Source organism: Oryza sativa, chromosome 10, assembly GCF_034140825.1.
Source record: "Oryza sativa Japonica Group chromosome 10, ASM3414082v1".
Lineage (NCBI taxonomy): Eukaryota > Viridiplantae > Streptophyta > Magnoliopsida > Poales > Poaceae > Oryza > Oryza sativa.
In genome coordinates this window covers 9,623,403-9,650,701 of record NC_089044.1, presented here as the reverse complement: position 1 = coordinate 9,650,701, position 27,299 = coordinate 9,623,403, and the positions used below count along the sequence as shown (strand labels likewise).

The 27,299-nt window shown below is 39.2% G+C and overlaps 2 protein-coding genes across 2 annotated transcripts; both read right to left on the bottom strand.

Moving 5' to 3' along the window:
* Positions 1–13,260: 13,260 nt before the first annotated feature.
* Positions 13,261–13,707, bottom strand: LOC136353521 (uncharacterized). Its single transcript, XM_066304524.1, has one exon. It carries the CDS (start codon positions 13,705–13,707, stop codon positions 13,261–13,263), a length of 447 nt encoding a protein of 148 aa, XP_066160621.1.
* Positions 13,708–19,739: 6,032 nt separating this feature from the next.
* Positions 19,740–26,143, bottom strand: LOC4348327 (uncharacterized). The gene is made up of 4 exons (XM_015757706.3): positions 25,833–26,143; positions 24,976–25,205; positions 23,455–23,690; positions 19,740–20,573 (listed from the first exon to the last, which is right to left on the bottom strand). Exons 1-4 carry the CDS (start codon positions 26,069–26,071, stop codon positions 20,010–20,012), a joined length of 1,269 nt encoding a protein of 422 aa, XP_015613192.1. The 5' UTR covers positions 26,072–26,143; the 3' UTR covers positions 19,740–20,009.
* Between the last annotated feature and the right edge of the window lie 1,156 nt (positions 26,144–27,299).

The window sequence follows — 27,299 nt, the reverse complement described above, 5'->3', positions numbered from 1 at the left end:
GCTTTGATCGATGCACATGAGGAAGAGTGATGGAGGTGTCACCAGCCATATATTAATGTTGCAAACGGAGGATATAATATTATCAGTCCTCTAACCTGATTCTTGTTCACATATTGCATTAGCTAGCATATGAGGTGTATGCTTACATGGTAAAAAAAAATAGAATAGTACAGGAAGATGGTATCTGCTCCCATGATTGTGTGTTAAATTTATGACATATGCACATCTGAAAATAAGAAGTCTCTATCCATATATTGCATTATCTTGTTAAAACAAACAACTTGATTGGGGTGCGTATTTAGGACTATATATGCATGTCATCATGTCGTGAATTATTATTGCTACAGGATCTACAACATGGCCAACAAGTCTGCTCTCCTCTTCTTGATCTTCTTTATTTAAAAAAAATACAATAAAAAACCGTTAACATTTGGTTGTTCTTCCTCTTGGAGTGTGGGATTTCAAGGAGAGAGAGCGAGAATGGCAATTTATTGTTGGGTCAGACCACTCCATGGTACACATGGCTAAAGCCATGATGGCAAAGTTTATGAGAATGAGATCGAAGAGCCTGGGAAAAAGAAAAAAAATAAAGTCTATGAGAGGACAGAAAACGTAGTTGAGCAGTCATGTCGATTGATCGAACTAAGCAATGCTCCGAGTGGATTTAGACATTATCTCGAATTTCCTATGTTTGTTGTTGATCTGATCTAGCTAGATGCTACTATATATTGAGGTAGTCTTAAATAAGACATTATTAATTAATTAACATATATCTTAATTAATCTAGGCACACAAGGATTGGGAAGAGGCAAGCAAAACTATGGATAAGGGTTAGTGATACCATGGAGATTATATATGGTGGAGATGGAGGTCCTACTTCATAGAAGTTCATCAAAGCCCTGGTGGAAAGGGAGAAAGTGTAGTATAATTTTTTTTAAAAAAAACACTGGAGGGGAGGCCTCCGCTGTTAAATTAAACTTTCTTGAGAAAGAAAAGAAAAACAAACTAGTCTAAATATACAAAATTACATTAACCGAATCCAAGTCTTGACTACATCCTAAGCAACAAAAGAGAGAAGTCTCCCCTAAAGAAGCTGCCTCCAAGAAAGTAAAGAGGGTGACTTGTTATTAAGAAAAATAAAACCATTTCTTTGCTTACATATGTTCCAAGCCCCTACAAGAATTTTTTCCATAAAGCATCGACCTTGATAGTTGTTTCTGGCCTCCATCATCATATTGTCCATGTTCAAAGAGGTATCCCAAAATATACCGACTCTGATTGATAGCATAGAACACTGTGAAGTGTATTTCAATCCTCCCCAAATAAAAATCCATTTATCACTTTCTAGTGACTGATCAACCTCACTTATCATATCTGATAACGACTGAAGTTCATCATATGCTTGCGGGGAGGGAGAGAGAGAGAGAGGGGGGGGATAGATGAAAGTTATTCTCAAATTGAATTGACAAAGAACACTGGACTGAAACATTCCTATTAAACAAGAACCTAGATAATTAAAAGGCAATTAAAGAACCAAAGCCAAAAACACTTGCCAACATTTGAGCCTTATCCTCACTGACATTTATTAGAATCAAACAAGATTTATGGTAATTAACCTTGAGCCCGGTCCCTTGTGCAAAAGTCTGAAGTCCGGTCCCTTGAGCAAAAGTTTGAAGTAAAGCTTTTAGAGTGAATAACTCCTTTCCACAGACTTTAGAGGTGGAATTGTGAGACAATATTTATTTATGTTTTCACAATGGAAGGCCTGCAATATATATAAAAAGTTATGTTGTTTTCGTTGCCCATTGCTTTCGGTTGAGGGTTTCAATATAGTCTAACTATAATTTTATAAGGCAGTGGTTGACACATGGCCTTGGAGATATAGTACTAGCAACAGGTGTCATTATATATTTTGTATTCATTAGAGTGTGCACCTAGTTGAAAGGAAAATTAATATACATATATCCAATGGACAATAGTTAAATACAAGAAAACAAAACATATTTATCCATGTTATGATGTTTGTGATATATTTTTCAACTTTTTGTATTGCGCATTTATTTTGTATATAAGCCTTTAGTTGCAAATTAGACGATGCTCTGTCATATGTGTTTAGCGGCGATATTGTATAGAAATAATTAAAATAAATACTAAAAATAGGTAATTGAGATCCCTAGAGAAAGAAACAAGATATAGAATGTTTTTTTACTCTCGACTATGCATTAAACATATGTGTGAGGAGAGGATGGAAGAAAGACAGCGACACATCGTTAAATGCACATGACATCCAAATGAGCTCAAGGCCATCAGATTCAGTCGATTAGACCTTAAGGCTGCCACACTTGTCCACTATAAGGAGAGATGGAAGCAAGACGTTGTCAAATGCACATGACATCCAAACGAGCTCAAGGCCATCATATCCGATCGATTAGGCCTTAAGGCTGCCACACCCGACCACTATAACCATGAGGCCAATGCATTCAAACTGCTCTCTGTGTGTTTTAGATGAATGTGGAGATGGCGGGGCAGATTTGATGGCACATTCGGAAGTGATCATAAATGATACCGGCTTATACTTGAAGATTTTTTTTAGAGAGAAGGCAATTTTCATTACCCAGCTTTGGGGAGAAAGCCAAAAGTTACATAGGTCTGAAAAAACTAGAAGGAAAAACAGGACTAGGAGACCCAACCGGAACTTCCAATTTCCAAAGGTGCAATAAAACAGGAGGATCAGGCCCCAACCCCACACATTTCAGAGTGCTTCCCATAGCACAAAGCTACAACTATTACAACCTGAAAAGAAAAAGAGCTAAATGGTATTCCCTCTTTCCCTAAATGATTGACGCCATTGACTTTTTAAAATATGTTTGACCGTTCGTCTTATTCAAAAACTTTTGTGAAATATATAAAACTATATGTATACATAAAAGTATATTTAACAATAAATTAAATGGTAGGGAAAGAATTAATAATTGCTTAAATTTTTTTGAATAAGACGAACGGTCAAATATGTTTAAAAAAGTCAACGGCGTCAAACAATTAGAGATGAAGGGAGTATCATCCAGTAGGCTATAGAAGCTCGTAGCTGCGACACCTTCATCATCCGCCTAGCTTGCTCCATTCGTACTAGAAGATATTTTTGTGCAGGTTTACCTATACTTTATTTCACGCGTGCAAACGAGACTATTTTATGATTTTTTAGGTCATCTACTAATTTGAAAAATGAACTACAGTTTCACTATAGGACCATATTGTGATTTCGATGCCACATCACCTAAAAACACAATGAATATAGACTAAGTTTGAAATGTGAACAGGTGTTTATAGTGGAAAAGGTTGAGTAATAACGTCGTCTGGTTTGGAAGTTCTAGTTGCTTTACATTTTTTTGAAGGAAATAGTTGCTTTATTACATAGTAGTTTCCCTGCTACATAGCACTATATACGACGGTTCACCTAGACCCAGTTTATCTCAGGTGTTTCTTCCCACCTATCCAATACGTTTGTTCCTTTCTCTCATTTTTCATACACACGCTTCCCAAATTGCTAAACAATATTTTTTTTCAAAATTTTACTATATAAAACTTATTTAAAAAATCATATTAATTTATTTTTTTCAAAAATTATCTAAGACTTAATTAATCACACGCTAATGAGTCATTTCATTTTTTTTAGGGTTTAGCTCCCAAAACTAATTGAGAAGAGACTAAAACGTGTTTTAGGGATTAGCTCCCAAAAATAAACTAATTGAGAAGAGACCGAAGATAAGAAATAAAGTGCCGGTATTAAACAAAGGCACATAATAGTTGAGAAGAGACCGAAGATAAGAAATAAAGTACGTGCTTTGTTGCTATATAAGGCAAATTTTAATTTTTGAGCTACTGAAGACGAGTCCGTTGGGAAAAAAGAGCGAAAGTCACTAAAATATTAGCATGCAAAATGGCTAAAACCCTCAATAGTTTAGCTAGCTAAAGGGTTGCTCGATCGGAATCTAAGGCCCTATTTAGTTCCCAGAACTAGCATTTTCACGCTGTCACACTGAATGTTTAGACACATGTGTGGAATATAACATGTAGACAAAAGGAAAAACCAATTACATATATTGCGTGTAAATTACGAGACGAATCTTTTAAGCCTAATTGCACCATGATTTAACAATATGGTGCTACAGTAAATATTTGCTAATGACGGATTAATTAGGCTTAATAAATTCGTCTCGCAGTTTCCTGGCGGAAACTGTAATTTGTTTTCTTATTGGAATACATTTAATACTTCAAATGTGTGTTTGTATATCCGATGTGACAACCAAACCTAAAAATTTTCCCCAACTAAACAAGGCCTAACAACGGTGATATATATATATATATATATATATATATATATATATATAGCGCCATAGTCCTTGTCACTTCACATGCCCTTGTCATTAATTGTGGTCATTGGTATATATATTGCCTCTTTCTTTTATGATTGTCACCTTGTGTGGTGGTTCACATCATCATGAGATGAGGATATTGTCACTTGCACCATATATATACTCCCTCCGTCCCATAAAGCTTTATTTTTGAATTTCTATATCCAACATTTGACCATATGTCTTATTTAAAAATTTATAAAAAAAATATAAAAAAATTAATCATGCATAAAGTATCATATATATTTTATCATTAAAAACAATAAAAAAATACTAATCATATAAAATTTTTAAATAAGACGAAGATTTAAATATTATATAAAAACTGAAAAATACCATCTTCGTGGGACGGAAGGATTAGTTGTTAGTGCTTACCCTTCCGGTGGATATATACTACTCCCGCCGTTTCATATTGCAAGACTTTATAGCATTGCACATATTCTTATAGAAGTTAATAAATCTAGACACATATATATGTCTAGATTCATTAGCATTTATATGAATATAAATAATGCTAGAAAGTCTTACGTTGTGAAACACTCATGAATGCTTGCTCGGTGAGGTGAGTCATTAATTGCTGTCGTGTTTGCTTCCTATGCAACACGTAGCATATATTTACCAAAATTATTGCGGTTCTATATCACACTCTTCTATTTCCTCCATGTTGAAATATATATGATTTTGTATAATTTCACTATTTTAATTAATTAGTCCAAGGGCATTGCTACGAGAAAGTGAGTTGAGAAGAGACCGCATCCTATATAGTAATGATCCACTAAAAAATTCTAAAACTCAAAATACAAAAAATGTCACATCATTATTTACTAACAATTATTATATTTAAACATCAGGCAAACATGTCATATTATCTATAATTTTATAATTTACTAAATTTTATAGCTTTAAAATGCAAACATGTTAAATCATCTTCCCACATAATTCACATAATATTTTCATATATCCCTCCATCATTTCTTGTAGTATCCTATATATATATATATATCTATATAGTTCATTCTTATTTAGTTGATGTTATTTCTCTTTTCTCTCATTAAGCCATATCACACAATTGTTTTTAGTCTGTAGATGATCTATGGTCCAAATTATCTCCCTCATTTTAATTTCTTCCATATCATCTCAATTCTTTTTAACCCTTAGATGATTAATCTTGACCCAAATTATCTCCCAAATTTTCTTCTCACATAAAACCACACCACTTTACTTTTACATTTGAATCAACATTCTATATATTATTGAAATTTAAATTATCATAAACCACTTCAACTTATGTAAGCTTTTTACTTATTGTTATCGCACTAAACTTCCATCGCAACGCGCGAGGTTTCACCTACTATAAGAAAGAGTTTCTGGCAAGGGGGTTTCCATCTAAAATCTAATCTTAAATAATGTGGGGTGCACAAATATGTGCGCACTCAAAAGTGTATACATAATGCTTACTTCGATGCATGCACAATCATAAATATTTCTGTAATGCTTACCAAGCACGTAATATTATTTCTTTACATTTAACTATGGTCTTCTATGCCCTCCATGATATAATTACTGAGATAAAATTGATGTGTTTTTGCACTCAATCCTTGCATATTGGGTTTTGCTTCAACCCTTATGTGCCCCACCTAATTAGGTTCTCATTTTTTGTGGCCTATATGCACATTACACTGGTTGAACATAAGTTAATCATGCTATTTTCTTTGAAAATATCCATATTGCCCTTGTAGAGCACAATGCTAAATGCTAACCATATTGCCCTTGAATATAACTAGTGAGTAAGGTCCCCATATAGAGCACGATGCTAAATTTTTGAATCACCAGAAGTCACATTATTTTTAAGCTGGCTTTGAAAATAAAATTTGAAATTTACCAAATCACAAAAGATTTTGACTTTTACCATTTATTTGAACACAAAGATTTTATTTTTCAATGAATTTGAACAAAATTTGGTTAAATTCCATTGGAAGGTTTAGAATTTGGTTAAAATTTGTTGAAAATTCATTAATTTGGCTTGGCCTAATTTAACAAAAGTTCACATCTCTAATATTATAAAAATTCAAGGTGTTTTTATCAAAAATATTTCGTACGTCGTCGGCTTTTGCTTGTCTCTCGATCCGATTATGTTTCTATTTGCTTGTTCCGTTCATTACCGAGAAGGAAAAAAAAAGATATTACAGGTAGCGGATAGACTGGCATAACGGATAGAAGCGGGATGACATCCTCAAGGCCTGTATGGGCCACGACCCAGGTAATGTGTGTATATATATATTTTCGCGAGGAAGGTAACGTGTAAAGACCGGCCATAATCTTCCAAATGTGATAGGTCATAGAGTAAGTTTTATTAGGTAATAAATAGTTATAGTTATTACTAAATCTATTTATACCTATATCTTAACTACTTAAAAAATTTGTAACTTTCCATTCGTCACATCAAATTTCCGTCCGTAACAATAATTTTCCGTCCATAAATCCAATCGAAATCCAATCAGACAATCCAAACAAAGAGAAAAAGAACGGGAAAATTAATAAAAAGTGCACAAATCTTATCTCAATCTCGCGGGAAGCCATCGACACAGCCGAATCCGCCCGTGGGAAGTCGCCGTTGCTGCCGGATCCGCTTGCGGGAAGTCGCTGATGTCATCAGATCCACCCGCGGGAAGCCACACGACGCCACCAGATCCACCCGTGGAAGCCAGTGGAGGATGCCATCGCTCGTGGTGGGGGGAGGGGGCTGCCGCTGCCCATGCTAAGGGAGGGCGCCGCCGCCGCCGCCACTCGCAGTGGGGAACGACGTCGCCACCGTTGCTCGCGGTATGGGAGGGAGCCGCCACCGCCACTCGCGTGTCGCCGCCGTTGCTCGCAGTATGGGAGGGCACTGCCACGGCTGCTCGCACACCACCGCCGTGGCTCGCGGTGGGGGAGGCTCACGCTCGTCGCCGGGAGAGAGGATCGGGAGAGAGAAGGATAAAGTGTGAGGGTTAGGGTTAGGGTTTTCTCCCGTCCGCATCTTCAGCGGCGCAGAGGCGATCCAAGCCGTGCATCAAATCGCCTTTGCATCGGGCTGCCTCCATCGCTGGGCCACATCACTGTTGGGCCACGCACGTTTGATGGGCCAAGGGCAAGCCGGTGGGTCCAACACAACGCAGCGAGGAGGAGTTGGGGGAGACAAATTAGACTTGAGTTGCGGACTGAGAAAGTAAATGTGCTGAAAATGGCCCAGAGAGAAATTGGGATTTTTATTTAAATAAATGCTAAAATGATGTTTTTATTGTAAAATTTGCAATTAAGCTTCAAAAATTCCAACAAAATTTCAAAGACTGTTATTAATCATGGTTAATTTAATAAAAATTAAATCCATCCATATCATATTATTTTGCCACCGCCGTCGCTCACGATGGGAGAGAACTAGGGTTAGATATAGATTTAATTCATTGTTTATGTCCAGAAGTATCTCATATAACTCCTATGGAACTATAAATAACTATAATCATTATTATAATATTATTTTTTTTCCTGTTGCAATGCACGGGTATTTTTTCTAGTGTAACCAAAAGTTTTTCCTGACGAAATATATATCAATCCGGAGAGAAAATCTAAGAGTTGCTAACAGAATCTATATAAAGGCTATTAAAATTAAAATTCAAAGTCATATAAGATGAAGCAACCACTGCTGCACAAACCCTCTTTAACCCCGGTTTACAACCCCCTTTAGTCCTGGGTAGCAAACTATGGCTACAAATCCTGGACTAAAGATAGCGATCTTTAGTCGCAGTTAAAATAACCGGGTCTAAAAACGTTACTAAAAATCAGCCATCTTTAGTCCCGGTTGGCAGACTAAAGATTTTTTTTCCTTTTTTTCATTGTTTTTTTGCTATTTGCATATTAATTTCAAATCAAACTCAACAACAAACATCCACATTCACAAAAACATCACAAAATCTTCCACAAATTTACAGATCGAATGAACATACTCAGATTAACATCACAAATTTACCATTCACATCACAAAATTACAGATCTAAACATCACAAATCAACAAAACATCACAGATAAAAATCCCCGCGTGGCCACCTGCCCTCCCGCTCTGCCACCTGCGCCAGAGTCGGCACCGCCGCGCCCCTCGCTGGTGCCAGCCGCCGCCGCGCGCGGGCCACCGAAGCCGCCGCCGCCCCCACCTTTGCTTTCTCCCACTGCTGCTACATGCCTACGAAAGAGAGGAAACTTTAAAGAAAAGGACAAGAGATCAGAGAGGAAAAAGGAGAGGATAAGAAAGGAAAGAGAGAGGAAAGGGAGGAGAAGGAAGTTAAAATGAGAAGGAGAGGATACGTGTGAGGGATTATATACTACGTGTTGATTTTTAGTCCTGGTTGGTAGTAGGGGACCAGACGCTATTTTAATCGGGACTAAAGATCATATAATGGCGTTGGGCTTTTCAACCGGGGTTAAAGAGTCCTGGTTTTTAGTAAAACCAGGACTAATGTAATTTTTGGGCAACCCGGCAAAGATGATTTCTCCAGTAGTAAACGTTTACGTGCATATACTGATTCAACGAAAACTCTAGAAATATGTAGTATTCTCAATAATCCAAGCAAAGTTGAGCAAGTACTAATATAAACAGACGCTCTATAATGGATTGCAGATATATATGGTGATTGTGGTCATCACTCATCTGTTTCATTTGTTTCAATGTTTTTATCCTCTTAGGACCCCTTTGAATCTTAGGGTTGAAAAAATGTTTTCTAAGAGATGGAACTCTTGCTAAATTTACTCTAAAATTCACATGCAATGTGTCATTCCATAGAAATTTCATGAGATTTGAAAAGCTTCAATCATTTAAATCAAAGGACCAAATAGGTAAATTTTCTATAGAATTTAAATCTTATGAAATTCCTACGTAAATCCTTTGATTCAAAGAGACCCTTGTTTCTTTGACGCACCAAATTTATATGTGGAATTTTTGAAATACTACTACATGACAACCTGACGGTCAACTACACAACTTCGGTACGGTGGGACAGCACTGTGCGTTGGGTGCATGCACCTGCTGCAGTGTAGGTTTTTTTTTTTAACTGTTTGCTTAGCAAAATTAATTGCAATGTCTGATTGAAAAATATTCATAGTCCACCTGTCCAGGAATCCACTTGGCAGTTAATGAATTATTTTTTCCTGTCTTTGAATTAACTAGCCATTGATATATCAAGTTTATCAATTGATATGGAGCATATGTGGATAACAAATTATAAATAAGTAATATTGTCGGATGGTGGAAGAAGGACCTGGAACGAGATCTAAGGTGTATCACGTGTACTTTCCCAATACGGGTGGCATCGCTCGTCAATTCCTAGCTGGCCAAGTTGCTGTGTCAGTGTGGATACTATTTTGGTTTTCTAGGAGGAAGTCGGCAAAGTCATCTAGCCAGCCATTAATTAGTTGGCTAATAAGTACGTGTGGTTGCCAATTAATTAAGTTGATTCCAAGGTCTGGTGATGTAGTACTATCCTAAATTACATATAATACCTGATTATTCTCGTTGTTTGGTTCTGCGTGCATGCATGGATGGGGATTGGATCGGAGATAACATGACTTCAGAAGTTCAGATTAAATTAAATTGCAAATGGTTATTTGTAGTTCTCTACGGGCAAGTGTTTGTTTTCTAAGCTCAATTGGCTGACTTTTTTCCGTCGCAATTTGGCAATTGTTTGAGTTCTCTATGACTTACCGAATACATCTGATGCATAGGCTAGACAGATTTTATTACTGAGAAAATGTAACTATAGTTTTTCCAATCCAGCAATCTAGATTTGTAACTAGTTAAGAGTTCTTGAATGCCTCTGGTCCTCTAGTACATTAAAGATATAAGATGTTAACGTCCGTGAACCTTCTTATTCGATATTGGCTTTGTGATGGAATATGCTATGGATCACCTTTCTAGGGATTACGCTTACACAAAGAAGAGTTTTGGAAAGCGTCCCGTAGAAAAAAGATATTGGACATGGCTAATTAGAACATCCATTTGATTTTCTAGATATGATGTTTATGTCTGTTGGAGGTAGGTTGTGAGGCTTTCCGCCAAGCAGCCGAAGCAATCAAGATTGTGCGGTGAAGCATGATGAAACAACCAGAGCCACTTAGGTAAGCACCACAGCGGAAAAAGGATGAAGTAGATGAAGCCACATGAGTAAGGAAGCATGATGAGATGTTGAAGAGTCGCTGAAGTGGCAAAAGCAACAGGACGACAAAAGGATAACAAGTGTGGTGGAGCCACAAACACATGAGTGTACTCACTGGGGCAGTCAAGTAGTAGGCCTCCTCCAGCGTAAACACCCAATTAAGACCTAAGGTCAGCCCATGAAGACCACCTAAAACAGACATGCCAAGAAATATGACAAGAATGCCCCTCAGATGTCCCTATCACTGTTAAGGGATAGTTGCGTAAAAAAAAATTAATATCACTAAGAGTTTTATTTTATGATGACTCGAAATATGCACATACATAAACCACTAATTTGGTAATTAGTGACATGGAAAACTTTTGTTTAACACTTCCAGAAAGACCACCTATCTATTTGTTCGTTTAGCAGGTTCACCACGTCCTTAATATTTATACAAAAAAAACAAACGTTATCGGTGGTAAGTTTCTTGTTAAATTTATATCGAAAGCACACTTAAGTGAACGTTAATTTCTGGGCTTGCGATTTTATCTCTATTGAATGAATTTTCCGTTCACAGGTTAGTTTGCTATACAGGGACTTGCCGCACCACTAGACTCGGTCTAGCTAAACTGCAAATAGATGACCGCGTTTGTTATACTCTAGATAGCACAAACTCGTCAATATTAAATTTTCTCAAGCATCATTGATAGTCAATTTTCGCATTCAGATCGTTGGCATCAGGGCTTCCTCTCGGTGGCGGTTCTCCCCTCTTATCTAATTAAGTACTTTCGTTTTGTAATATATGATGCCATCGACTTTTAAGATACGTTTAACTATTCATCTTGTAATATATGACGCTGTTGACTTTTGAGATACATTTAACCATTCATCTTATTTAAAAAAAATTATATAATTATTATTTATTTTATCGTGACTTTATTTACCGTCAAATGTTCTTTAAGCATGACTTAAATTTTTTATATTTAAAAATAATTTTGAATATGAAGAATGGTCAAACGTTTGTTAAAAAATCGACAACGTCATATATTGAAAAAATGAAGGTAGTATCATTATATCATACTTCGTCAGTATACGAAAGGCACCAATCATATAGACACATAGCTTCTTGCGTTGGTCTATCCATGAAGAAAAGTGGAAGGCAACCAAAAACAGCTAAGAGGCTTTATTAAGGCAATCCTCGTAAAGTAGAATACAAGTTGTGTTGAAGGAAGAGCCAAGTTACGGTGTGCCCATAAATTACTATTGAAGCAAACAACACACTTATGGCTTGTTTAGTAACTCGATGTAAGGGGATTGTGAGTTTACGTAAGAGAAATGATGATAGGATTAAAATGAGAATTTGATTTTTAATTCTAATATCTTGTTTGGTAGAGGTGATGGAAATTGATAGGAAGTTTAGTTGGAGATTATGTCATTAATAAAAACGGATGGCTAAAATTTGTTTAGAAAAAGTAAAGGAGGAATTCCCTCCTAATTACCTGCCACTACCTAGGTATTGAAAAGGAGGGAGTTTCTTCCTCAATTCTCCATCCCCATCCCACCAAAATTCCCATGTCTCCCAATCAAACAAAACACTTAATAGCCTCATCCCTTTAAACTCCCAATCTCTTCTAAAATCTCCCTCCAACCAAATGGGCCGCAACAAGGCTAGAATATGGGAATGGGAGTATATAATGTAGACCTCTTGTCAGTTCTGCTAGCTAAATTACATATAAGAATAATAATTTAGTTTTCTTGCTAGTTGGCTGCCTATAGGTTTTCATCTAGATGTATTCTGAGTAGGTAAAGCTAGCTATATACTTCCTCTGTTTCACAATGTAAGTCATTCTAGTATTTCCCATATTTATATTGATGATGTCTAGATTCATTAACATCAATATGAATATGAGAAATGCTAGAATGACTTATATTGTGAAACGGAGGGAGTATATTTAGCTGTTTGCAAAAAGTATTGGTGCTGGCTTCGATAATTTTGAATGGTATAAATCCATATTATTGACCTTCACAGCCTTTATCTAAAAAGCACTCAATTCATATGATCCCCCATAAAAAATAAAAATCCTCACTCAATTCGCCTTGGTTTTTTTTAAAAAAAACACATCACACTTTATTAAACGACAACATTTAGGGGAATTGAATTCCCCAATACATCGCCCAGGATAAACCTAAGAGTTGGACCATCTTTAACAAGAGAGAGGTCAACTGAAAAAAGGAAGCAAACTTCCTAATGAAACTAAGCAGCAATGAAGGAGCCAATCAACAGGGTACTGCGGCAATGCCGCGACGATTGCATCCAAGGGCCTCTATTGATGTGTACTCCGCTTGACGAACCGGTAAACCCCTTCGGCTGCCTCCACGGGAATGACACATATGAGAGGTTTGGTGCGAAGCCGTAGATTTTGGTGTGAGCATCACCGGAATCCGCAAAAGATTTCCACGGAGTTCATCGTTGAATCTGAGGAGCACGGACTGTAAACCTGCAAACCAAGGTTGCAAATCCAATCTGGGCTCAACCCGAACGATAAACCCTGCATGGTTATTACTGCCAAGAGACAGAGAGGAAGAATTTCTCCAAATCCAGCCAACCAAAGACTCAATCCGAAGATGGTGGCGAAGAACTTGCTGTCTTGGTAACTCGATGGAGAAGGTTGAAGAAGAGGAGATCATCCGAGCCGCATCCACGCCGCCATTGCAAGACACATCCACACCACCGACACCGTCACGGCCTGCATCGGCGCAGCCGTCGCCGTCGCGGGTAGCAACGGCGCGGCCGTCGCCGCCGCGGGCCACATCCACACGGCCGCCGCCGCGGGCAGCATCGCCGCGGCCGCTGTCGCCGCGGGCAGCATCGGCGCGGCCGCCACCGCCGCGGGTCGCATCTGCGCGTCTGCCCCGGCCACGGGTCGCATCCGTGAGGCCGCCACCGCAGCTGACCATATCCGAGTCGCCATTGCCACCACAAACTGCATCGGAGCCGCTGTAGCTGCCGCATGTCGCATCCGAGCCGCCGCCACCACCGCGGAACAGATCCACGCCGCTGCCGTCGTCTCAGGTCGATTCCGCGTCGCCTTCGCCATCACAAGCTGCATCCGCGTCGAATCCACCACCATCTCCAACTTCCATACCACACCAACGAGGAGAAAACGGGAAGAACCCGACCTAACGAGACTAGCCCGGCTACTTAGCTATACTAGGGGAGGGGGGACGACCCCTCTCCCTCCCGCCGCCGGCGATGAGGCCGCCGGAATCGAGGAGGAAGAGGGGTCGAGAGAGGGTGATTTACTGTAGCAAGGGAGGTTTCAAGAGAGAGCAGGAAGGTTAGCAAGAGGGGTCGAGATTTCACTCAGTTCGCCTTGGTTAGGTGGGGATACAAACAAGGGCATATGGAACTGATAACATTCCTGATGCAGCAGTTGGGCGCAAGAGATTTTTAGGTGGTTGAGCATAACCACCCTCTCTATTTATATCATAATATTTATAGTTTCTACTTTGAATTCCTAATTTCACTAGAACTCAAACCATCAATTTCCAAATTCATCCAAAAAGAAATCCTAGACAAATCTCATGCTGTGTTTAATTCCACACCAAAATTAAAAGTTTGATTATAATTGAAAGTTTAAATAAAAAAGTTGAAAGTTTATGTGTGTAGAAAAGTTTTAATGTGATGAAAAAGTTTAAAGTTTAAAGAAAAAGTTGGACTAAACTCGGCTTCAGTCACGCAAGCAATCCGACTCCGTGATCAGACTGGCTCTCCTGGCCGGCCTGTCACCGAGCCGCTCTGCACAAACACCAAGCTGGCCTATAGGCGCCACTGCTGCTGCCCGGACCTGCACACCTGCATACATCGATACCACATTCATCCAAGAACTGCGTGCAGCGTGCCACAGTATCTCCACTACAGCACCTCAAGTACTGTAGCACTTCTTTCCCCAATTTAGTTTTCTTCAATTTTTCTCCACCAATTTCCTTTGTGAACACCAAGCTTGCACGTACACCTTGTAAAGCCTGTTGTAAAACTTCATCATCCAGCATTTTTGATCATTTGGATCTTAATTTCTCGCTGAATCTTGTCTCGGTCTTACCGCTGACCAAAATTAACCTACAAGAAAGCTAACTCTAATCACTTTTCAAATGATATCCTAACCGTATAAGACTTTTCTCCTACCTAAGCATGGCTCCAGTCCTCACCACACACAATCAACCAAAATAACTATTTCTGTGCACAGATATCACAATTTGACACATATTAGTCACACGCACTAACACCAACATTCATATATATTTCCAAACCAATTATGTTAATCAACTCATTTGCAAAGTTAATTGTTCATCACAAAATACCAATTCCATTAATCAATTCATTTGCAAAGCCGATTATTCATAAAAAAATATTAATTGTTACAAAGATTTCACATTAACGACAAAGCGAAAAAATTGGGGCTGATACTATGTTCTCACATGATGTGTGCTTCATATATATTGGAAACAAACACTCCTGCCACGTCTGCATTTGCTAGTGATACAATACATTATACTTATGTGATAGTGTGGCCGAGTATATTGGGATGAACGAGCACAGGTCCACTCAGAGTAGGCGATCTTATCCCTCAAAGTGATGCTGTTCTCTGATTGGAGCTTCTGAGTTTACTAGATGGGTCTATTCTCCAAGAGGGTACTAATGAAATCAAGTGGGCTTTAGTCAAGTCAGTGCAGGAAGCAGATGCTACAAGTGTGGAAAGCGAAGTTCCCTTGAATCCTTGATGAAAGTTTAAAAAATTCTCTGGCCCATGGAACATAGAATACCTAGTTTTTCTTACCTAGATCGATCTAGGTCTCCTTTTTTTTCACACACCTATGCAGTCAATTTCCTCATCCAATCAATCCAACGCCATATATCCGGCCTTAATTTCTCTGCCGACAGTACTTGTCCTGTGATGAACGATCCAAGGATCATTTAATTTACAAGTTCTAATTAACTACATGCAGCAATACCCAAATTAGATCAAATCAATATATATAAATTCACATGTTATGAAGTGCGAGGTCGGGATAGTAGATGATTCTTGCAGGAACTAACGGTCCCAAAATAATCACAAGAGACCAGGCTCTTTTTTTTTTCTGTTGTAGACCAGGCCATCTTTTCTAAAACTAGCCATATTCAAATGTTCAATGGTAGCCATGCTTTACGTCTTCTTTAATATTCGATGTCGTTGAATTTTTTTACAAACGTTTAATCATTCGTCTTATTCAATTTTTTTACGAATATTAAAAAAATTACATACTAAAGAACATTTGAAGATAAATCAAATCATAATAAAATAAATAATAATTATAGAATTTTTAATAAGATAAATGGCCAAACGTATCTTAAAACATCATATATTAAAAAAATGGAGGGAGTATATGATACCCGAGTGTAATAGTGTCGGTGATCAGGTATATATTCACATTCGTATTGCCAGGCGACAAGTGTCAGGAATGTGAAACATGGCGAGGTTAGGATAAAAATCAATAGGCAGCATGGTCATATTGACGGTGCGGTTTTCACTTTGAATACCAGTTTAGGGGAAATAGATGGTATTCGGATACAACTCATGGACAATTACTAAATTTGTTCGTATGTGTTATCTAGGTTTTTGTACTTACAAAATACATATATAAGTACTAGAACTTATATGAATGTGTAATTCTAGTCCCAAATGACCACCTCTCTCGGATCCTATGTGGTGCTATGTGAAATGCCACACATGGACGCTAATGTGGCTATATTACTAATATACACTCACTACCAATGGGCACGATATAGGATATTTTTCCCCATTTTTTTTTCTTTCCCTTCTTCACTCCTTTGGTTCCCCACTCACTCCTGCTAGCATGGCGTCGATACCTTCACCATCATGTCCTCTCCGAAGCACGCAATATCGCTGCTCCTGTCCTCGCCTTCCTCCTCGAGCCCGTCTCACGCCTCCTAGACGTGGCCACGCTCACACTCTGGTGGGGAGAGGAGTGTGCAGCCACCAGGGAGAGTGCAGGATATCCACCTCTGGCCGAGGTGTGGCACCTAGCCTTATGGGCCATGTGGAAGGCGCAGCGGTTCAACCTTGCATTGGCTGTCGTTGCCATTCATCTTGTTGACGATCTCAGCAACGCGAAGCAAGAGACAAGGACGAGGTCACCAACACTTGAGCTCGGGGGACAATGACAAGCTTGGCAACATGGATCTGGGGTGGGACAATCATAAGCGGATATATGGGGGGGTCCCGGGACCACCAAAAAATCCTAGCCCAATGCATATATACATATGTAAAAACAAAAAATAACTCCCTTATTAGTAAATTATGATGCACAGTCAGTCAACTTATACTTAGATTCACATTTGAAGAATTTATACTTCTAATCTTGTTAATCTTGTTAGTATTTAGAATATTTAAGAGATATATTATTTGGACCACCCATAAAAAATCCTAGGTACACCACCGGGGACAATCTCGAGCTTCTCCCCTCTCCGGATGATGGATCAAGACTTGGGCTCCCTAGATCTGAAGTTAAGCTCATCACATCAAATCTAGCTGTTGGTGATGGACTGGAATGGGACGGAGCAGCTCAAGCTCAAGCTTGTGTTGGGGGAGCAACTCAGCGCAGAGAAGCTCACACTCAAGCCCGCGTAGGTGGCAACCACCACGACAATGCGTCGGCGACGACCATGACAAGCACGCCATCCTCCGACTTGAACCGAACTACTCGAGAAGGCTACACTGGCAGTGCCTTAGTCCTCCTTGTTGCAGCGCACCGTGAAAGCGGGAGAGAGAGAGGAACAAGGAAGGAGAGGAGAAGTAAAAAAAAGAAAAGGAGGAAAAAATACCTATGTATTTTGGGCCCATTGGCAATGAGTGTATATGAGTGATGGTACCATGTTAATGTCCGTGTGATATACCACGTCCACGACATGTAGGACCCCGAAATGGTCATAGCAATTTAAAACCGAAATGACACACTCAAACAAGTTATGGGACCTCGATCTACACCTCGAGGATAATAATAGCTAAGCGAACAAGGTGCATCTAGTCGCTCACATTGGGGATTTTGTAGCTATATGATGCTCATTATATCAATTGTTTTGTTTGAACTGCTACTGACCACTCAAAACATTGGTACATATTGGATTTCTTGGAGCAGTAGACGCTAATGATCTTTTTAGGTTCTTTCGTAGTATTTGATAAGTAAAGGTACATGAGGAGACATCCACTCTTGGGTAAAAGTACACTTCCCTTTCAAAAACAAATTACATAGATAGAATTTGAAATCCATATTGTTAGATGATGAGAACCAATATTGGTGAGCATTGTGAATTATTATTTTTACCACAGTCCGCGCCAATTGGCCACCTGAGTTTGACTAGTTCTGATGGACCACACTTGACTCTTGCTACAGATATGTTGCTGCTAGTTCATTTCTTTTTACAGCCTTGCAAATCGCTCGGTTCGGTCATCATTTCATTGACTTCACGCAATTTCTTATGTCTTGCCTAATTCATTGTGCATCTCTTGCATGCAAGTTATTAAATAGTTTTGTTGGAGCTTTGCCTATTTAAGGTAAATGCATAATAAGCGGGCCCGTTCTAATATGATTAAGAATCTTGTGTGTCAGTATCCCGATTCGTATCTAGTATCTTAGGATACTACGATGCTACCAAGACGAAACGATACCGATCCCATCAAGTATCCTAATTTTCATAGTATCTCGATCATACTATTCATTACTACACGATCCTACGAAATCTTAGGTGGTATCCCGATTCTACGATCCCTACGATACTACAAAATATTATTTAAAATAAGATGGTTTAAAAATAATATAAATAAATATGCTCAAGTTTATATAGAAATCAGCTAAATATATCAAAACCAACGTGGTTTCTCTTGATAAATATCTATATTTGCATAACATATATTATTACTACATATTTTTATATAGAATTGCTATATATAATTAATATAAATATTAAATAAACTTAAAAAAAGAAAATCTCATAGTATCACGATACTACGATACGATACTACTTTGAGCAAAACGAGACTACTTAGTCCTGATCCTAATAACCTTGATTAAGATACAGATTTTACTTAGTTCCCGTTATCATTCTTTTTAAACTACTAAATGGTACATTTCGTGTGAAAACTTTTTATATATAAGTTATTTTAAAATATCAAATAAATCCATTTTTAAGTTTGTAATAACTAAACTAAATTTTAATCATACGCGAATGGCTTTATCATTTTGTGTATGCCTATTTAGGCCCGGTTTAGTTCCCCAATTTTTTTTTCCCAAAAACGTCACATCGAATCTTTAAACACATGTATGGAGCATTAAATATAGATAAGAATAAAAACTAATTGCAGAGTTAGGGGGAAATCGCGAGACGAATCTTTTAAGCATAATTAGTCCATGATTAGCCATAAGTGCTACAGTAACCCACATGTGCTAATATGTGCTAATGACTGATTAATTAGGCTCAAAAGATTCGTCTCGCGGTTTCCATGCGAGTGATGAAATTTTTTCATTCATGTCCGAAAACCCCTTCTGACATCTAGTCAAATGTCCGATGTGACATCCAAAAATTTTCTTTTCGCGAACTAAACAATAAACAAGGCTTTGATACTTCTCTTCATCAGTCGCGAAGAACTAGGCCTATTGTATAGGTCAGCAAGGTGGTCGTAAAACAAGTGACTTAAGTATATGTTAGTTTCAACCTTTTAGAGCAGAAATATTGTTCAATTCAGATTGGTCAAGTTATTGTTAATCTCCATGAAGTTCAGTAAAGGTTCTTTTCTATACCACCCCCGTTAATCTCCATGAAGTTCAGTAAAGGTTCTTTTCTATACCACCCCCGCCCCCAGGGTATTGTTACAGGTAAATCTGTAGTATTAGTAGAATATATTAATTGTGCTCTAAACACTGAAGCCTCACCATTTGGAATAAGCCAAACAGCATATTTGCAAATGAAAAATAATATGAATAAAACTTTTATATATGTGTTCTTAACGATCTAAAAGCAAAGACTGAAAATTAAACTACGATAGAAACAAAACCTAAAATCAACTCTAAATTTAAGGTTGAAAATTCAAATTTTAGCTGATAAGTATAAGCGAAAAGATGGGCTCAGGCCAGCATATTCTTAGGCTCTTAACCATGAATCAGAACTACAATCTAGTGACTACTGAGCAAATTTTGCTGGTCTGTTTAATTCCTTCATGGGAATTAAAATGGTCATTTCAAACATCCACCATTGATGGAGATGCATTAACGGGATGAAGCAGGTTATCTCTTCTAACAAAAATTTAAGGAATTAACGGGATGAAGCAGGTTATCTCTTCTAACAAAAATTTAAGGAATAACAGAAAAGATAAGGAATTTACATAGGCAATGTCGACCAATTCACCTTGACCAAGAAGGAAGCGAGCTCAGTATTTAACTGGTGGGTGGAGCTTCCATGTTTCTTTGCTCTGATTGAACAAGCAATTTCATGATCCCGTTTAGAGCCTTTTCTCCGAGCTATGAACCTCAGGTGCAACATACCATCCAACATTACAGCAACCACGGACCTTCTCAAGCCACACGACTCACCAATGGTGCCCTGAAAGATCTTAAATTGTTGGCTTAACCCACCAGCATAAGAACACACGGTGAGATCGAAACAACTTTGGACTTCTGATATGGAAACTTCAAATATGGCCTCCACTGCACTGGGAAGCAGTCCAACGGTGATGTCAACTGCCCCACCAACTCCATCAATGCGACTTCTGAACGGTTTACACGATGGCTTGCTTAGATCATCAAAGATGCCTAATACACCGTCAATCAGCTGTATATCATCCTCTTCTTGTTCTCCTGTCTTGATTCTCATATCATACTCAATTAGGGCAGATGAACAGAATTTTATGCCACGCTTGGGTCCAGTCATTCCGATGAGAGAACCCTACATAATTACAAATTTTTAGTAGCTCTTCATAGCAAAGTAAGAAATACCAAAAGCTAAATACTTCCTTTATGATGTTTCAATTATAAAGGTATGCAGTTAAGAGGAATATCCAACTCTATGGGCTCAGAACTTTGTTATGTGAGTGAGGACCTGTTGAGTACCACAAGTCTCTGGGGCCATGTAAATGTCTCCATGGTTTATCTACCTATTCATTCTTATTGGTTGTCTATTAAATGTATGACTCAAAAATCACTTCGATTTTTCTACACAGATGTATATCTAGATAAGGATTTTTTACCTTACTTGACTCAGATAAGATTTTTTTTGCAACGAAAATTGTTTTCTTGTTCTTCCACCTGTTACTACAGTACATATATATTTAGAAAGTGTGAAGAAGAAGTGCAGTATTTCTGCTGAGCTCCCTATTGTAATCCTCATAAAACATGTGTTCAATATTGCACTAGTTGCTGGTGAATTCAATTCTCAGATTCAAATTTTCCTTACGAGAATAATTTGTAGCCTTCAGGCCGGAAAAATAAAAGGCCTGCGTTCTGTTTTCCATAATTTTCTGATTTTCATAACAACCAATTCTGGTTTTATTATGCTTCTCAATTTTGGTGCTGACTTCCTTTAAGGATCAGTACTTTTGCTTTCAATTTGCTGGATGACTATACTTGCCATGAGAAAGGCTTGGACAAGATCCCTGTACTAAATGATTGCTTTAGAACAGAACTACCAAATCTGACAGGAAATTCGAGCATTGTTCAATGTATCCTGTTAGACACCTAGCAGCATTTAGATGGATCACTCTGGGTGTGTTTGGTTCCCTGCATGGGACTTGGCTCGCACCCGCACATGCAAATTCCAGCTATTTGGTTGCCTGCACGGAGATCTCAGCCTGGTTCCACACATGCAAAATACACTCTCGAGCCAGGCCCAACAGAAACGTGAGGAGTGAGCTTCACTCCTAAGCCTGGCTGTGCGGATGCAGGCGCGGGTGCGAGTGCGTGACCCACGAGCAATCCGCTCACCTCTCCGGTTCCATTTGCAGCATGCTTCTCCTCTTCCTCTCTCCTCTCCTCTAGAGGCCCTCTCCTTCTTTGCCTCGAGGATGCATGAGCAGATCCAGAAGGTTTGCCGGCTGGGGAGGACGAAGGAGCTCGTCGGAGGACACTGCACTTATGTTGAAGGGGCGATGAGCTCGATGAATGACACCGGATCTGGAAACTGGAGCGGCACCACCGCTGTCACCACCACCGTCTTCCTCCTCTCATCGCTGGCGCCATCTTCCATGGCTGGCCATCTTCCATGGCGCCATCTTCACTCCCTTCTACAGCCATCGGATTGCTGCCTGCTGTGGATCTAAGCACCGATGGCCGCAAGTGGAGGGTGGGAAAGGGGTTCGACAAAAAGCATGGCAGAGGAGGGGAAGGGGAGCAGAGATTGGTGCCATGGCCGAGGGGAAGGGGAACAGTGACCGGCACCGGCAGTGGAGGGGAGCGGAGACCAGCGCCGCAGGGCCCCTCTACCGGCAATTGAAGTGTTGGGGACGACGACATCCACGCGCTAAGAATTTTTGTTGTTTTTCTTTTTTTCCTCTTTTTCCTCAAATCGGTTAAAGATATGCATCCTGTATTGAGCACTGAAAGATACTACGGTTCATTTATTATACACCGAAGGGCAACTAGTTAATTTTTTTAAAACTGATTACGTGTTAACTATGCAATAGATTTCACTAGTATACTGCATTTTATCATGTTAAAAACCAGTTATAGATTGAAAAGGGGGTAAACTCACCCCCAACAAAAAGAGGTAACCAAACTCACCACTCATGCATCTAACCAAACAACATCTCACTTAATCCTGTCTCAAGTGATACGTCAACCAAACAACTTTCCTTGCACCTATTCATTCAGGCCAGGATCAGCCTGGATGGCTCATACATTATCAGATAATAATGCCAACAACACGGCATTATCAATCATTATTATGTGTCGAAGGGTGTGAAAGTAATTACATATTCTCCCCGATAATTTATTCATTTTTTTTATTACAAATCCCTATTACTCAACTGTATGTGCAATATATCTGGTACAAGAGGAAAGACATTGTGATGATTCAAATTCATTTATCATATACTGTGTTTGAGAGGAGGGGGAAAGAGAAGATTGAGAAGATACGCAAAATAAGGTGGGCCCTTAGCACATCATTAATTGAGTATTAATTATTTCAAACTTGAAAAAATATTAATGTGATTTTTTTAAAACAACTTTTCTATAGAATTTTTTTACAAAAAAAAACATCATTTAACAGTTCGGGAGGTGTACGCGAGGAAAACAAGGGATTTCTTCTCCCTATCTTCTCCAAACGACCGCTAGAGTAGAGAGGAAATGACAGGTTTTTCTATTGTCCTTACTCCGATAGATATTTTCTTTTGTTAAAACAACTAGCACCTTAACTGGTTCCATGATATAATCGCTGCACTACTATAGTCTATAGTGGAGTTTTTTCAGTTATAACTTAGTAGACCAAAACAAAACTAGGTAAAACCATAAAATTTTATGTAATATGAATATCCACTGCTCAACCACATATGGATTTTCTGTCTAATTAGTTAGTAAATCAAGAGTGCAGACTGAGTCCAATATCATACTTAATACAATGTTGCAAAATTGTATCCAGCCTTAAAAATGGAAAGGGAAAAGTGTTGCCAGTATTCCACTGTCTGTTCAAATCATAAGGATGTAAAAGAGATTAAATGTTGTAATATGTCATGATATGCATGTTTCATTTTATTTATAACCTTGTTAGTTTTTGGCACATATTGTAAAATGAATGAAGTACATTAACATAATTGCAGATAAGTGCAGATGCTTACCGGCTTCACGGCAATGGTATCATCCCTGCTGCGACGGACAACATAATTGCGCAGTGGATCCATGAGATCCCGCACTGCTATGTATCCATACAACTCAACTGGAAAACGATCAATGGAAGTTTTAGCCAATTTCAATGAAAAAATTTGCAGCATGGGACATGGTTGGTGCATAACACATGCTATTTCATCTGGCTTGCAATCTCCAGGATCTGACAGCATCATGGCCTCGAACTGGGCTTCACCAGAGATTTAAGTCATAGTTAAATAAGCAATCAGAACAAGAGAAATATTGAAATAACAGTAGTTTACACTTTCCCGTACTTATGTTCATAAATAAATAAAGCCATTGCCTAGTGAAAAAACTGACTTAATCCCATGTATGAAAGGCAAAATGTTTCACAAAACTCTGCACTGAAGTACTAACTACTAAGCCATCTTTGGGCTGCTATGGCAGCTGTGCCTCTCCTATGACTGATGAGCTGATGACATGTGTTAAACGTGAGGGACATAAAAATTTTCAGCATGTGAATACACGACATTAACTGATATCAGTGTTGTTATGGATTGGCTAGGATAAGGGTCCTAAGACCCGGGGATAGCGTGCTCGCCCTCTAATAGCAGAGGAAGGGCTTCTCCCTGTTGAGCTAAAAGAAGCTCTGAGGCTTAGGGCTAACTTTAGAGATTCATTGATTGATTGATAATAGAATACATGGGGTCCCTTTATATATAGGGAGGACAGACTCACTTAAGGAACTAGTCTCTAGTATTATATAAACCAATCCAATCCAATAAACCTCATCTCTTTCCTAACTAGGTAATCTCCTATATTTATGTGACTTATTCCTAATTTATCATGCCTAAACTGTTGCATGGGCCAGGCCCATGCCCATAACAAGTGTTCACCTAGTCAACCAACTAGGCTGGTTAATCGGTGACTAGTTAGTAGTCGAAACCAACCCGCCTTGATTCAGTGAATCAGTCAGACCGACCGATTAGTCGGTCAGTATGATTCAGTGACTAGACAGTTCAATGGGCCAACTAGGAAATAAAAAAGTAGCACATGCTAAAATTTTGGGCCAAACAAGCAGGATAAGAAGGGGCGGATGGTTCCTAGGGTTAAGACGGTCCCTTTATTCCCTCCTTTGGTCCTGTATGGAGCAGCCAAGTGCCGCCACACCCTCTCTCGCCTTCACATCGCACCGTTTATCAAATCTAAGTACTCAATAGTTTGAAGATATGTTGTCAAATAAGGTAGCTGCTTCTGTGGTTTATTGTTCAACATATTTGAACTGCCAACTAGTCACCAACTAGTAGGACTAGTCCCTAGTCAGTGGGTCATCGACCAACTAGCACCTAGCTGAACACAGACTGAGATTTTTGTGCACATGTGATTTTCTACATACTGTAGCCTACTCCCTTCAGAACGGCACTAAATCATAGTGCATAGTTTAACTCTTAATAAGGAAGTATACCAAAATATGAATAGCGCAAAAAGAAAATACATAAATTTAAACTACTTACTCTCATCAGGGTTTGCAATACGGAAGTCTATTTTCCAGCCACGGTTGCCCTTAAATATAGAACCATCACGGTGTCCGCTATTCTTAAGGATGGTTATTCCAGGCTTCCTCCTCCTACTCCGTTTCTTCTCGTTATCATTTCTATTCTTCAGCATGGCAGCGGCCGGTACATCTTTCAGCGCTCCTTTTTCCTCAGAGCTGCTGGTCAGACTCCTCCATCCATGACGAAATCTATTAACAGAGAGCAGAAGTAACTAACTCTTCAGTCTAAAGCAACCAAATCATATATACTGTTCCCTCCATTTCATATTATAAGTCGTTTAGACTTTTTTTTTCTTGTCAAACTTGTTTAAGTTTGACCAAATTTATAGAAAAATATAGTAGAATTTCCAACACAAAGAAACACATTATCAAAATATATTCAATGTTAGATTTAATGAAACTATTTGGTATGTTAGATGTTGCTAAATTTTTCAATAAACTTGATCAAAGTTTGACAAGGACGGAGGGAGTAAGATACAACAAATGAAAACGCAGTCATTTACCTAAATTTGAACTCGACATCATGATTTGGTTACCTGAATTGGTTTAATTTCAGTTCCTTCTTGTTAGGATCATGTGTGGAATTAAATCATTTTCTTAATTTGCCTCCAAAAAATCAGAACAATGCGAACAGCCTTATGGATCATGATTAAAACAAAATCCTCCAAATTAGAAGTACGCTACGTACGAACCCAATCCAAAACCCACTACGACGCGCATGGCCCTCGCACATCCATTCACGGAGAAGAAGAAACCGACCAACAGAAGAAAAAAAATGCAGATCTATCTCACTCATAACAGGACAAGAAACCAGACCGGGATTCACGGCCCATGGATCGATCGGGAGAAGCCGCCAGGGCCACCGCCATCGTCCGAGCATCTCGCCCTGGCGCGGCCGCCGGACGAGAACAACAGACAGTCGTCGTCGGCGGCGGCGGCGGCGGCGGGGAGGCGGTCAAGAGGAGGCGGCGCGGTTGGGGCGCGGGGGATGGAGGGGAGGACAAGCGAAGGCGGCGGACGAGGCCGAGGAGGGTGGAGCGGGAGAGGCTTTGCATCCGCTGCGCGGCTGCTAGTTCTTGGCCAATGCCGCCGGCGATACGTGCGATCAATCGGGGTCGGGGGGCTGCAGTAGTGCAGTGTCTGGGGAAGGTGGACAATTTGGTAGGGTTCTACGGAGGGTAAAAGAGTAAAAAAAAAAACGAAATAGGATGATTTCGGGTAGCTCCAGCCAAATTTAAATTTTGAAGAATCTATTTTAAAATATTTTATGGGATTTTTTATTATATTTATTTTTTTACCTTGACTTTTACTTGCAATTAAACGGCTAAGAGTAAAAGAATAAAAGTATTCTCCTAAAATTAGTTTTTCATTACTAGGTGATTCTAATGATCCAACCAATATGAAAATGAGTGGCATTGAGATTTTGGAAATATCTTTTGATGCAACTATCGGTTAACATTTTGGCATTTGACATTTGATACACATACAGTAGAAAATAAGTATGTCACATCATATATCAATTGCAAACTCTAAACAAAAGGTGCAACCTTAGCCTGATATACATCAAACCTTATATATTTTAACGATTGATTGGTGCAACCTTGACCTGAATTTTTCACAGCCTGAATTTTAACGATTGATTGGTTATTCCTTCAATCGGACTTGACCCCAATATTTAAAGGCGGGGGTTTTGCATCCGCAGGACTTCTTCATGTCTTATTAGTCTGGCTAAACCATGGCCTCGGACAAGAAAAATACAAGAAATACAATATTAGACTCGAGAGTTCAGACCGGTTGGACATCTATTGTCTGACCAAGTTTCATTGTCCGGTCATGCGGACATAACATGAAGGCTATGATCTTTCTCATAAAAGCTAAGACTGTGTTTAGTTCACGCTAAAATTGGAAGTTTGGTTGAAATTGGAACGATGTGATGGAAAAGTTGAAACAAGTTGACGATGACGTCATGCGAGGGAAAAAGGTAAGGCGGTGGCGGTGGCGACACGTGAGGCGATCTCGCCGCCATGGCTTCCTGGGCCTAGGGTTTGGATGCCATGGGCGCTCCTTGAGGGATCCCGTGCAGGGGATACTCAAGCAGCCCAATGCTGTAGCACTGGGCTCTCGCAGCTTGGTAGTGTGGGCTTCCATGGCGATGGTGACATGTCTGCACGGAGGGAGGAGAGGTGCGGAGATGGCGACTCGCTGCATGGCGCAGGTTGGTCAATCCGCGACCTTATCTCGAAGCAGGTAGAGGAGATTGAGCTGCCCTCTCGGTGGTTGTGG